The sequence below is a fragment of the Trachurus trachurus genome (genome assembly GCF_905171665.1).
Source record: "Trachurus trachurus genome assembly, chromosome: 3".
In the NCBI taxonomy this organism is placed as follows: Eukaryota; Metazoa; Chordata; class Actinopteri; order Carangiformes; family Carangidae; genus Trachurus; species Trachurus trachurus.
Window position 1 is genome coordinate 20,883,763 of NC_139893.1, and position 14,284 is coordinate 20,898,046.

General features: G+C 43.9%; 1 protein-coding gene across 2 annotated transcripts in view; it reads left to right on the top strand.

Annotated features, from left to right (window-relative positions):
* garre1 (granule associated Rac and RHOG effector 1) overlaps positions 1 to 14,284 on the top strand; it is a 35,795-nt gene that overhangs the window by 16,870 nt on the left and 4,641 nt on the right. For both annotated transcript variants that reach the window (XM_083993833.1, XM_083993834.1), the window contains exons 3-10: positions 6,766 to 6,978; positions 7,653 to 7,793; positions 8,042 to 8,137; positions 8,549 to 8,710; positions 8,979 to 9,137; positions 11,129 to 11,226; positions 12,506 to 12,631; positions 12,922 to 14,039. In XM_083993833.1, the coding sequence (XP_083849959.1) occupies positions 6,766 to 6,978; positions 7,653 to 7,793; positions 8,042 to 8,137; positions 8,549 to 8,710; positions 8,979 to 9,137; positions 11,129 to 11,226; positions 12,506 to 12,631; positions 12,922 to 14,039 (2,113 nt within the window). The remainder of the gene's footprint in view (positions 1 to 6,765; positions 6,979 to 7,652; positions 7,794 to 8,041; positions 8,138 to 8,548; positions 8,711 to 8,978; positions 9,138 to 11,128; positions 11,227 to 12,505; positions 12,632 to 12,921; positions 14,040 to 14,284) is intronic.

Here is a 14,284-nt window from a genome sequence, read left to right on the forward strand (position 1 = left end):
CTGTGTCATCAGCATCAAGTAGCTGTATTTTCAGCTATGCCCACACCAAAGCAGCCACCAACATGAGTCATTTTCTCATGATTACTGCTTATTTACCCTGCATTTAATTTATAGTTATCAGTCTGTGTAGCTCCCTTCCAGCCGAGCTCTTCACCTCTATGCCACTGTTTTCCTTTTGGAGGCAAATAGAAACTTACTAGTAATTGTGTACAATCACAATGGAACTTGAGGTTCCCTAGTTACTGGGTTTTAATTTACGTATAATGACATTTTAAAAGGGGAAACTTCAAAAAAACAAAGATAGACAAGTTGGATAGTATACTAAATTCCAAAGGACAGTATACAACCACAGGAAACAAGTAAACAAAGATATTACTATTTCATGTAAATATTGGCTAAATAGCATCTCCTCCGACTGAACATCTGAATCACCGTTTCCTTTCGACCTTTTCAAATTCCTCATTGCTACAGCTTTCACTGCGTGCGGCTTTGTGAATTCATACAATATCTGTTGCCCTGGATGTAGCACTGTGCCACAGTTGGCCTCGTTACAGCGGCAACACTGCAACATAAGACAAAAATAACGGGGGTCATCGCTGTTTAAGTAATAGTTTTGCATGTAGCAGTGAGTGAGTAGACGGCTGCAGCCAAGACACTGGAGGGACTGCAGAACCTCAGTGGATGTGGCTGAGCCCAAAACAGGAAACACTTTTGCACCGCAGTCGGTAAATCTGACTCTCTGTGGTCTTGGATATGCACGGATGAATATTAGAGGAAGCCCAAGTCTGTGAAAGTTTAGACCGCATGGCTTGGCACTCACATGTGCTGTCTGGCCCCGGGCATAAAGGGTACATTTGTTAAAGCAGAGAAGGAAACACACCAATACTATACAATAGCCTCTGAGAAAACACTGCATGTATACAATAATATTATGGCAGTAGAGTACCAGTTACATGTGAATAAAAAATACTGAGCTTAAAGAGCACAGTAAAAATGTGGTCACACCAAACGGTAATAATAACTTCTTATTTGGCTTATTTGGAACATTTTTGAACATGGACATTTCTGTGAGGGTGTTGTTTCGGGATGGGTCCATTCAGGATGTGTGCTGGACAGAGGAAGTGTAGCAGCAATAAAAACAGAAATATATTGGTTAAAGCTGATGGAGATTAAGTGATCAAAATGCTGTTCACGTGCACCTGTAGTTAATTTAATCTGCCCCAGCGTGTATGCTTTTGCGATGACTCACCTACGGCCGTGGTCGGTGTTCAGCGTAGTGGAACTCTGCTTTTGATTAAATGTCTGAGCTGCTATCTACCATGTTTTTAATTTTGGTAGCAGAAAGCTCTGTGCGCACGCAGCTTCAACTTGTTTAGACCCAGCTCGTGATAATTGCTGCTAATTCAGCCTGCCTCTCGCGTTGTGATGTATTTGTGACTGTAAAAGGGATTTTCCTTTGTCTGCATGAGTCGAGGAATGCTGTTTGGCAGCTGGATGTGTTATGAGGGCTTAAAAAAAAAAAAGCACTAAATGCATTACTGAGTTTGGGGAGTTGTGGTATGTGAAGCTTTTCCCCCTTTTTTCCCTTGCTCACGTCTCCTTCTCCTCACTCACTCCTTTTTTTTCTTACTTAGAGCCCCTAAAGTTCAGGTCAGTGCAGGCTGCAAAACAAACCACTTCTTTTTTCCAAATCAGCACCCAGCTCCCTAGCTGCTCAGAGTGACTCCATTGCCAAATATGCATGAAAATGTCACGGTTTGTTTAGAGGCTGTTTGCTGAGCTTGTAAGTTTAAACGACGGCGTGAAGACCAGAGGCAGACTAAAAGGTCCCCACAGCCAGAAAGACCTTCACGGCTGCTTTCGTCAGACAACTGAGTAGGTCTGCCCAGTAAACCCCAGCGCACACACTGGAAAAACAACCTCTTGGTCTTCAGCTGATTAAAAAAAAAAAAAACTCTCAACATTTTTTTTATTTTTAATACGGCTTCTGTATTTTTTGGGGAGCTGTGGCCATATCCTATGAGGACTTTATCTAATCACTCAATTCCATGGGCTGCTTTGACCTGTGTGCTGTGGAGAGAATTGGCGAGGAAGGACGTGACAAGCCCTGATGAAAAGGAGCTAATGTTTTCAAGTAAGTGAAGATAATGGAGGCAGACAACGTGCAACATAGTTAATGAGCTGGATTCAACTCGGTCTGTCTCTCTACTGCTGAAAACAAAACACTTCTATGGCAGCCAGGATCACATGAGGCAAAACTGAGCTCACGGAAATATATGTATCCACTTCTAGGTACACTCCTGTTTTCAATTGTGAACAAAGTGGGAGAATACTACAGTACATATCAGCAAACCTGGGTTACAACAGTGCAGGAATTTAAAAAAATGTAAAGCTGTCTCAAGTGTTTGATAAGGAAAGAGATGTGTTTGATTCTAAGTGAATTTAAAGAAGCCACAGGTGAGGTGTAGGCATTTCAGTGTGTGGTGGTTAAGTTTGATTTCAACTCAAGTTGTTTCTAACACTAGCTGTGCTTAATGAGTTTTGCGCAATTAAGAAATGTGTTCGTTGAACCTATGATTGTAGATTATTTACAACATTTGTTTTTTAGTATATTTTTTTAAAGGATATACCCAGTATTTTTGCAATGTTTTAGTTACTGAGCTCATATAAATACAGTGGAACTGGCATAAAACCAGCAAATGTGAGTGATCAGTCTTAAGAAATTCAGGGGTCAGGACAGGAATGACCTTCCTGTTTCCCTAGAATGACTGTAAAAGGGAAAACTCAGCAAAAGAAATGAAACCAAGGAGCCAGAAACAAAGACTGACACTAACCAAGCAAGATAGGTTGCTTTTTTAGTCTCTCGCAGCGTCATACTCCCTTTCACTCGAAGAGAGTCTAGATCTGAGAGACAGTACTCTGTTAGATTCAGTGCACTGATACAGGTGTTCTCAGAAAATGGAAATATAAATGTTGATTGATTCATGATTCTCCTTGTTTGGGCCTGAGAGGGGCCCACCGTCGGCTTGGCTCTGCTGCACTCTTATTTCTCATATTTTCCATGACTGTGTTGGATACTGCACAGCCAATCACATGTGTTATCCATTATCTCGTGCTGTAGCCATGTCCTCATTTTTTCCCCACTTGTTTATTGTAGATGAATTCGCAACACTTGGAGTAGTATTTGATGTCATTGTCAGCTTATGCTCATGTCATTTGGTTAACTTTATCAGAATACACTACATGTGAAAATTTCAATTTACATTACTTGACTGTGTGTGTGTGTGTGTGCATATACAGTATATAACCTCCAAGCTTCATTATCAGGCTACATGAGTTGTCTGTTATCTATCATTTGTCTGTTTTACACATACACTGCATTTCTGTTGACTGATTTGAGTTATGATTATTTGCTCAACATCAACAGCAGGAATTTTTCCCTTTGTGCTCACTGGAGCTGAGCCTGTGTTTATCGAATGTCTCAGTCAGCTTAGAGTAGGTAGAGGAGTACGAAGTGGGTTGCAAAAGGTTGGCACTGCAGGCCAGAGGATTTAATTTGTTGGGTTTTGAAGGGGAAATGAGTTAGTAAAAGGTCCTGTAGCAACACACTTAGAAACAAGCCTTTGTTGAGATGTCAATGCAGTGTTATAGTTTTCATTCCGTGAAATGAAACCAATTGTGACACACGCAAACATTTGGAAAACCTGATAAAGTTTTACTGCTTTTCTTTTATGTAGCCAGCCAAGAAACTCTTTTTCCATGATTTAGGAAATTTCAGCCTCTCTCCAAAGGATAAATCCTACTGACTTTGATGACCCTTTTTTCCTGGAGTCAAAAATTCTGACAACTTTTTGATGGATTGCCATGGAATTTGCTATAAACATTCAAGATCCCAGCAGCATAAATCCTAATAAGTGTTTTGATCATTGAATGTTTAATCTAGCACCACCAGCAGGACATAGTTTTTATTTGATCTGTGATATATCACAGCATCTAAATTATGGATTGGCACCAAATTTTGTGCAAATCTTCACTGTTGTCACATGATGTGTCCCCCCAGATGTTTTCTCTAGGGCCTCCAACAGGATGACATTTTTTTGTTTATTTGAATATCTTGACATACGCTCCTCGGAGAATGGATTGAACCAACTTTGATTTTCCTCGTCTTTTGGTTCATAATCCTAACCCAGAATCAAATGGAGGATGTTGACGTTACAGAACAGACATTATGTATCTTAACCACTAGGCCACTGTGACAATCCAGCATCAGTTAGTTTGCATTCTTATACGTTATATATCCAGTATGAATACATACATTACCACAAACTAAGCAACTATCGAAATTTCAAAGTCAAACCCCCCATAGAGAATGATGGATTTGTCACGTTCTTCTTTTGTAGTTGGTCATAAAACCGGTGAAACCTTCACTTCACCTGTTGGAGGTTTCATGTCTTCAGTCATTTACACAGTGTAGTTTTGGTCCCTATGAGGTGTGATGTTGAAGAATGAAAGGAGCTGTACCCTGTCCCTGTTGTTCCCATCTGCCATCAGAAAGCTGCAGCATATTTCTGTCTTTACAACTTGGCCTCCCCCTGGAGATATTTTCAGCAGATACCTGAAAAAGAAAACCCTGTGACCATGGTTGGACCCTGCGGTGTCCTGTTTCTCTTATTTTGCTAACTGGACAACAAGCAGCTTATAAGCCTGGACTATTCTCTCACCAAACACACACTCAGTCAAAGATTATGTACTGGTAATAGCTAGGGTGTGAATATTTTGGCAATGTTTCAATATTACTAAAGTAAAATATGCCTTTATTTATCCCACAATGGGGAAATTTGCACGGTTACAGCAGCAGTACATACAAACAAACACATTCACATGTGCACACTGTGTACTAAAATATTGGAATACTATCTACATTGAATAGATACTGTTTCAAAAATATCCTGCATTAGATTAGAACATTTAAAAAACAAACATTGAGTAAAGAGTGACAGTCAGTCAGTACGTTTACATGACACTTGAAAAAAACGAATTATTGCCTTAATCCGACTATAACTGGACAACTGAAGTGCATGTAAACACCTTAGTCCGACTGAAATCGGAGTTGAGAACTCCGATTAAGACACCCAGATAATGCGATTGGAATTCGATTTTCTCCGTCATGTATACACCTTAGTCGGAGTATAACTGGACAACGCATGTGCGCATGCTCCACAACCGTAGAGACGGCACCAAGTGGAGCAGAGAAGCCGCCTGAACCCGGCAAAGTAAAGAAAAAAACCCAACATCAGCACCGAGTCAATGCATTTCACACAGCGCAACCAGCAAGAGTGTTTTTTTTAAAAAGAAAGAGAGAGAGAGAGAGAGAGAAAGGAAGCCCGTATCCTATTCTCAGCGCGCATCCAGCTCAGACTGACGCGTCTGGTCGGGAACTGCAGTTGAGAATTTATTATTAAGCTTACTCTGTTGTTTATATCCAGTTTTTTACGAGGTGACAGAAAAGTCAACAGGACAGGAGGCGCATTAACCCGCTGAAACAACGGGTGACGCCGCATGAGGGGGCGGACCCCGTCAGTTATTCGGTTTTCTCAGTTGCATGTATATTGAGACAAGGACAGAAGTCCGACTTGACGCCAAAAATTTTGAGCATAGCTCGATTAAGCTCTGCATGTAAACGTACTGAATGATGTGACCATCTTCACAGCACGTTTGATGCTAGGATTAATACACTTTTTTTACTTTCAGAAACAATAAGGCAAACCAGACCCCCCCCCCCCCCTCTCTCACACACAAACACAGCGACATACATATTCAGGCCAATGTGTTCTCTGTTTGTCTTTTCCTTTGCAAACACAAACACATGTTGTACTCATCGGTCTCACATGTTTGATATCTGTTTAGACCACATTATTTTCCACAAATGCAGACATATACACGCCTGGCCAGGCATTTGGTTTTATTTTGAAAGATGCTGTGTGGAGGCGACATTCCTGTGCTGGTATTCACTGTGGTGAACAATAGGGAAACAAGCTGGAGAAATGCTTTCTAAAGGGGAGATAAATATACTTAGTTTGTTTTGGTCCTTTGGTTAAACCGGAGCGCGTCATGGTCGTCCGTCATGTCACTTTTCTCCAATCTACTTTTGTACATGTGTTCTTGATCATGTGTTTTGTCATTACCAGCAGCATCGTACATGCAGTCTGCTCATATAGGTCATATGATGTAGTGAATTCTGTTTAATAGCAGGTGTCCTGCTTAAACTACTTTTCCAGTAAATCATTTTTTGATTGTGGATGAAAAATAGTTCTATTGTTGTTCACTGTATTTCTAACAATTTTCCAGTAGTAAGCAAATGCCTCATCATTATACCTAACAGGGAAAGTGCAGCTACCAACAATTTTTTAGAGTTTAGAAAAGCCAGCAACAAGCTCAGCGTACTTCTTTAGTTTTCATTTTGTATTTTCTTACATCATGTGTTTTTGGTTGAACATTGGCTGAAATGTAGAAAATAATAGAGCTAATAATAAAGTCATTACCCAGTTCTTTTAGAAAACAGCACCTTATTAAAGTAGCACATAACGTTGGTTAGTGTTAACCCCTCACTGAGATATGTGGACATACATGTTAGCCTCCTTACCCGAGGGAGGCCATATTGTTTGGTATCTCAAATATCCTGACTAACATATTCCAGCACGTTAATGATGGACGTTCCTCACAATGATGTGTGTTGTAACAGACATGTCTGTTGTGTCATTGCAGGTACTGGGTCGATGCTTCCTCACGGTGATGCAGGTCCACTTCCAGTTTCTATCACAGGCTTTACAGAAGGTCCAACCTGTGGCTCAGTCCTGTCTGGCCGAGGCCCTCGCCCAGGCCCAGGAGCGCTGCGCCAACGCCCGCTCCCAAAGCTCCGACCTCGGGCCCCTCACCGAGCTGGAGGAAGCCTCGCGCTCATGGAAAGGTGCAGCTGAGGTATGCAGTCACAAGGGTGCCCCAGGACTTTTTTTTTCTGGTCTGGGACATGGAAATACGGGGTCTGTCTGTGTGAGGTGAAAGCTGACTTCTTACACATTCCAGAGAAATGCCAGCCGTTTTCTAATTTCCAGCCTCAATTTCCTATTTCCTCTTTTTGGGGCGGTTTGTCTTCTAAACCTCCGTTGCTCTGTTTTACACCTCTGTGAACCTCAAACCCTTGTGAGGGAGGCCATTTTTTAAGAGGACCTGGCTAATCCTCAGGCTGATCAGTCCCTCTGGCCTGTTTTCAGCTTTGTTGTGTACAGTGAGGCAGGGAGCAGAATAGAGGGGTGATTGATCTGTTAAGCCCTGGCATGCAGGGTGTTAGTTTGCCCTGGAGGGGACTCGGTCTGGATAAATCCTGGTAGAATGTGCTGGGGGGTTGTTTAGACAGAGGGAGGCGGTCAGGACTCTATCTCAGAAGCCACATGTTTTTTTTTTTTTAATCATTTAAAAAGTTGCATGTCTTAATGCCTAGCGTCGATTTTGTCAAAACTTTCCTTATTTCCTGAAATTAGCATTAAAGCATTAAAAGACTATTTACTATGTGTTGTGTTGTACAGTAAGATTGTCCTGTAGTAGTGGAGATGTCCCTGCAGTCATTCTGATCCAGTATCCTGTTGTGTCCTCAGGCCATGGCGAGGCTGAGAGAGAGGGGCCGGGACGGCTGCCTGGCAGGCATCCAGGTTCAGCAGCTCTTCTGCTCCAACAACACCACCATCCCTGAGCATCAGCTGAAGGAGCTCAACATGAAGATAGACAATGCTTTACAGGTACAGTATCCCCCCTAAAGGCCTGGGCAGGGAAATACACACACAGTTATTCCAGTTGCTTGTAAAGATTCCTGGAAATATTGGCATCAAGCACAAGTATGGGAATTTTAATTGAACAATACAATGAAACTGGATACTGATGAACTTGCAGAACAGCAGGGTGCTCAACATTAAAACCTATTGTTCTTGTTAATAAGAAATGTTGGATTGATACCATGGACTAATTATGATTTATTTCCCCTCACCAGGCCTATAAAGCAGCACTAGAGAGCCTGGGCCATAGTGAATATGCACTGAAGGCTGGCTTTCATCTGAACCCCAAAGCTGTGGAGGAAGCTTTACAGGTGAGTTCAGTAAAATGCTGATAGTTTCCAAAAATGATGAGTAGTGAGGAGTAATTTCCAGCTGTGTAGTTAATTGAATTAAAGCTGGGGTAGGCAGGATTTGTTTTGGAAACAAATTGGTTGAAGGGCCAGCCCCTCAACCAATCAGGAACCCCCAGACCAAAATAAATTTGATTGGTCAAAGATACTGGGAGCTGTAGGCTTTTCAGGCTGCTGCATACAGAGACATAGAGAAACACTGTCATCGCCCCAAACACACACACATTTCCTTACTGATAGCTGAATGGGAAAAATCATTTTCTTTAAAAAAAAAGTTAATATTTTGTTTTTAAAACAAATCCTTCCTACCCTAGCTTTAACTGTGAATGCTTATTCATAATTTTGGCTCTAAATCTTCTTGTGTGTGTGTAGGGCTGCTGCGGTGAGGCAGAGGCCCAGCAGGCTGGGAGGATGCAGACCACCTCCCAGCCCATCCAGTGTGAGCTGCCCACCATCCCTGTGCAGATCGGCTCACATTTCCTCAAAGGAGTGTCCTTCAACGAGTCAGCGGCTGAAAACCTCAAACTGAAAACGGTACAGTCCCTGACCCTTCTGACCAGCATCAAACTTCATTATTCTCCAGAAAGGTTCTAGTTGCCCTGTAGGTTTTATACATCTCTGTTGGATTACTGTGTCATCAACTTTCTCTGGGTCACTAGATTTAGAAAAATGGCTGTTGAAATAGTATGTATCGCCAACCCCAACAGATGTGTGGGCTAGTGCAGATTCCAGTAGCCTGTTTTAGTGTCATCTGTAGTGTAACATCAGCAGACACTGATGGCAGACTGTTTGGTCTCTGCAGCACACGATGCTGCAGCTCATTAAGGAGGTGATGGGCCAGAACGGAGTGACCCCCAGGGACGACTCTCCTGTCACAGAGGTCCTCAACCATGTCTGTCCATCCAGTTGGAGAGGAGCCTGCAAGACAGCTGTCCAGCTGTTGTTTGCCCAGGCTGGTCTGGTGAGTATAGATGTCAAAGCCCAGGGTTGGTACAGTATGTATGTCCTTAAAAACAAGTGTAGTCTTTTTCTCCCTGATTTCGTAAAGTGAGTGCACCATATTTATCCAGATAACTAATGAATACGTGTTCAGATTGCTGAATCACAGTTTACTTTTGGAGCATTTAACTAACACTACCAGAACAACATATCAACAACATAACACAAGCCATAACTACTTCATGTGACCGTTGTTTTAAACAAACATAATGATCTGAAATTGTCATATGAGCTTGGTTTCTGGGTATTCTTTTATTCTCATTTGACATATCTCATTTTGTGAAAAAACTCAACTAATAAACTACCTCCCTTCGACCTACTTTTCATCACTTTACAAGAAGGAGCTTCACAGAAAAGTTGTCACCAGAAAGACTTAAAATATAGTTTATTTAGGCTGGTGAAATCTCTTCTCTTGTAACGGTCTCTTGTAGGAGCACTTTTGTGTTTGTGCTGATGATCTTACATAAACATTTGCGTCGACCGTTCCCTGTGGATCGTCATTTAGTATATTGCTCTCGTTAACGTCCATCACCACAGTGTAGATGATGCTGGAGTGGAAAAGAGGCGGCATGCTGACATGAACAGGCCTGTTGTACTTAACTGACACTTATGCTGAAGTTACTGAATCCTCTGTCCCTGTGTGTCTGCGGGTTTGGCAACTCGCATCTCATTGTGTGCCAGATTTGTAATTGAGATGAGGAGATCTGTCTGCTTGCTTTGAGGCAGCCGAGAGGTGTAAACAAACACTGGGGGAGACACAAAAGGGAAGAAACATTCCTGCTTGCATCTGGGTGAAGGATGGGCTCGTCTGGGCGGGTCTGCAAACGAAAAAAAAAAAAAAGGAGTCAGTCACGGGGAGGGAGGGTCAGCAGCAGGTCTCTCCTCACACTAACACCACTGTGTTTATGCTCGAGTGTTTATTTCCTCTGTGTGGCCTGCCCTGTTTTGTGTGTCAGACCAAGGTAGTGTTCCCGTCCAGCCGTGCCGGCCCCGTGTTAACTGTAAAACAACTCGTGGATGATGGATGATCGTTTTGCATTAGTTTGTTATCGGAGCCTATCAGCACTCAACCCAAAATAGATCACGCCATGCAAATAGACACACATAGTATCCTCCCCACACACTTGCGTATACAAACTTGCAAATCCATGGTCATGCACCATACACACCCACACACAGTCCTTCACCCCCCCCCCCCCCCCCTTTTAAGGATTCCTACTGTGCGTGTTGTGCACAGTAAGTATCACGATGTCTGTTCTGTTCCTGGAAACTCCCTTTTTCCTACCAGTCGTGACTTTTGCAGTCTGGCGAAGGAGTCAACGTTTCTATTTTGCTGCTGTTCCTCCTCCTTTCTGCCCCAAGTGACCTCGTTGTATAGGATTCAACATGGCCGATGGACTGTTTGTGTGTGTATGCGTCGCTCTCTCACATCGGTAGCCCACAGTTTCTGAGGATACACCTGCTCTTTAAATAACAATAGGGCACTTCCTGTAATACAGGAAACGGACACCTCCCACCTTCCCTCCCTCTTTTGTGACCTAGCTGCATGGGTCTCGAGGAGTCAAGGCCACTTTCAAAGAATTGGCAAATGTGTTTCACCAGCAGCAGGCAGGAAGACTTGCCTGTTTGTTATCAATGGCTGATTGAATACGTTAAGTTTCCTCACCTTGAACTGCCTCACATTCTCTTGGTGGGAAATCGATTGCCAGACACCAGTGAAAGCTTCTGTGGGACTTTTTTCTTTCATGTTTCAATGGCTGGTAAAAGGGCAAAAAAGTGATTGGTTGGCATAATGGAAAAGATAAAGGACCCATGTATGTGCTCCCCAAGTGAGTCAACACAGAATTGTATAACCTTCTGTGGGATTGTTTCAACGATGGGAAAACAAACGGGTGTGAAGAAAGCTTCTCTGTCAGGAGATAGTGATACAGGTGTGTGTTTGTGTCCCATCAGGTGGTTGTTGACACAGCCCAGATCGAGAACAAGGAGGCCTACGCTCCCCAGATCACTCTGGAGGGCTCCAAAGTGGTGGTCCAAGTTCCTTCTACATGGTGAGTGCGTGAATAATCTTTGCCTTTGAAACATTTTATACATGGGTTCATGGAGCAAGTGGCTGTGGGAGTTACAGATAGAATTGTTTTTTTGTCTTGGTTGGGCTTGGTTTATTTCGGTCTTTGAACACAACACATTATTACACAATAGAAATGATAACTTAACATTAGTACATTAGTTAGATAAGGTTTCAGAAAAAAAACAGATCTAAATAAATAAATAAATAAATAAATAAAATAACTAAAGAAGGCATTCAAGAAAAGGTGTAGGATGAAGCATTACTTATTACTAGGGCTGACCCAAAAAATTTGAAGCTTCGAAGCTTCGTTCGTTGCCATGGTAATCGATCATGAAAGTCTGTGATCGATTTTTTCCCCCCCTCCTTTTTCCCTTTTTGACACCGGTTCTCATCGGCAATTGTTACATTAAAATGAGGAGGCTACTTGGCATCCTGGAAACCTGCCTGATTTTGGAGATATGCAGTGTTTGTTTGCCATTGCTTTCATTATTTCCGCTCGCCCCCCATCTAATGCATACAGGAATGGCAACAAAGGGCAGAGTAGGCATGAGGAAATGAAATGACATCATCTTGTTGAGTCATAGTTTCGGTGTATGCACAAGATTTTTGTAAAGCAGGACATAAAGGTGTCAGGAACGTACATTCACAGCACCCTGAGGAGGGCCGGAAAGTTTGGTTAGTACTCAATGGATTTCATTGACACTGATAGCTGTGCCTTTGTCATAGTGTTGACGCCTTTGCATCAGCCATAGTTCAGCTGTGTATTATTAAACTGCGGTAGTGGCACGATCTTGAAATAGAGATGTTTTTGCCTTACCGCTCTGACAGGCTTATTATTTTAGATTTTTGTTCCTGAAATTAAAAATACATTTTATTTATTTAGCTACTGCGTCATACTAAGAGCTACTCAAGTGGTATAGGGTCAAAGCAAAAGGAGTGAAATGTGAGAAAAAGGCACGCACATTCCTTTGAAACACTTCATTCTCGTTGCTCTCTGCCATTAGACTTGTTGTTTGTGAAGTTTGAATGAACGTTCAGGTAAAGAAACCAGTCAGAGAGCTGAGAAAAAGTACCCTGTCGGTGAGGTTTTGCTTTGTCTTTCCTTGTTTATGAATATCACATGTCAGGTATTCATCTGTTCAGTAAATACACCTGGGCTTTTGTGTTTGCGACATTGCGTTGGAATTGTATTTCATGTCCTGTCCTGCTGTGCATGTTTGTGTGTGTGTGTGTGTGTGTGTGTGTGTGCACATGTTCAGGTGTCTGAAGGAGGATCCTGCCACCATGTCCCTGCTCCAGCGGAGTTTGGACCCTGAGAAGACGCTCGGTCTCGTGGACATGCTCTACACAGCTGTGTTTGACATCAACAGGTGGAAGGAGCGGAAGTGAGTAAATGTTTCGTAACAATAATGTTTGGTTTCCTCAGGTTACTGTCTGCGCATGTGATTTATATGCTGTCTGTGGATATTTAGAGTGATGTCACTCTCCTGTTTATTAAGTTAAAATCAAACTGAATGTTTGAACTAGTGTGAATCTTTAAGTTGAACCCTGGTCCATACTAAACAATGTAGTCCATTAAAACTACAATTGCAGGATATTGCTGCATGGGCCATTTTTTTTCACCCTGCGTCAAAGAGTTAACTGATTGTGCATCTCTTTCGTCTCTCCTCTACAGAGAGCAGGCCTTGCCCACTATTCAGATTCAGCTGCAGCGGGAGAGCCCGGACTATGGCGTCCAGGCAGACCTGCCACCAGGCACCAGCTCCAAGGCCTCCAGCGGATTGCCCAAAACAATATCCAAGCTGACTTCCAAGTTCACCAGGAAGGTCACATCCAGCTCTAACAGTGGGGGCAGTTACTCCATCCCCAGCACTCCGTCTCGCACCATGCTAACAACCAGTAGCTCGGAGGATAAGGCCAAGAGTCTGGGCCACAGCGACGGGAGGCTGCAGAACATCCTGCAGATGGGAAACCTGTCCTGCGTCCCTGACCCCACACAGCAGGGCCAGCTGGCCAACGGCTTAGTGTCCGACGACCAGGGGATGAATCTGCCGACCGACCAAGAGATGCAGGATGTCATAGACTTTCTCTCAGGATTTAACATGGGTAAATCCCAGCAGGCCTCACCCCTGGTCAAGAGGAGGAACTCTGTGGCGTCTGCAAACCCCGCTGAGCTGAAGCCTCCCAGTGGACCTCCGCCGACATCCCAGTCTATCTCTCACACGGCCCTACAGGCCCCAGCTCAGACCCTGCCCCAGCCTCAGCCCCAGCCTCCAGCAGTGCAGAAGCAGCAGCAGCCTCAGCTGCAACCGCAGCCACCTCCTCCTCCGCAGCAGCAGCAGCAACAGCCCCAGCAGCAGCAGCCCCCTCCTCCGGCCCAGCAGCCCTCCCCGCAGGCCCTGCAGTACTACCAGCACCTCCTGCAGCCCATCAGTCAGCAGCAGCCGCCCCCTCCGCAGCTTCCCCCTCAGCAGACCCCGCCACAGGTCCTGCCCCAGCAGAGAGTGGCGAGCAAGTGGCTCGGCACATCCGGGCAGCAGCCGCCGCCACCGCAGGGCCCCCCGGCTGGGCTGTCGCCTCTGGGTCCCATTGGACAGTGGGGATCCCCTGGACTCCCAGACCTGAGCTCAGATTTGTACAGTCTGGGCCTGGTCAGCACCTACATGGACAGTGTCATGTCGGAGATGCTTGGTCAGAAGCCACAGGGGCCCCGCAACAACACTTGGCCCAACAGGGACCAAAGCGACGGAGTGTTCGGAGTCCTGGGAGACACACTGCCATTTGACCCTGCAGGTGAGATCCACCTTCCTGTTACATGTTCACGGGCTGTTTAGTGAAAGATCCATATTAAACCAGAGAGTAACTCAGGAACTAACTGAATAAATAGAAACTTTAGGTGAATCATTCATCAGAAAACATAACTTTTGAAACCAACCAACCAACCAACATGAGCTGTGTGTCAGGCCGACCTACAAAGTGGATAATGGTGAAATTGTGGTTGTGGCTCAATGAGGAAACAAATGAAATTGCATTATATT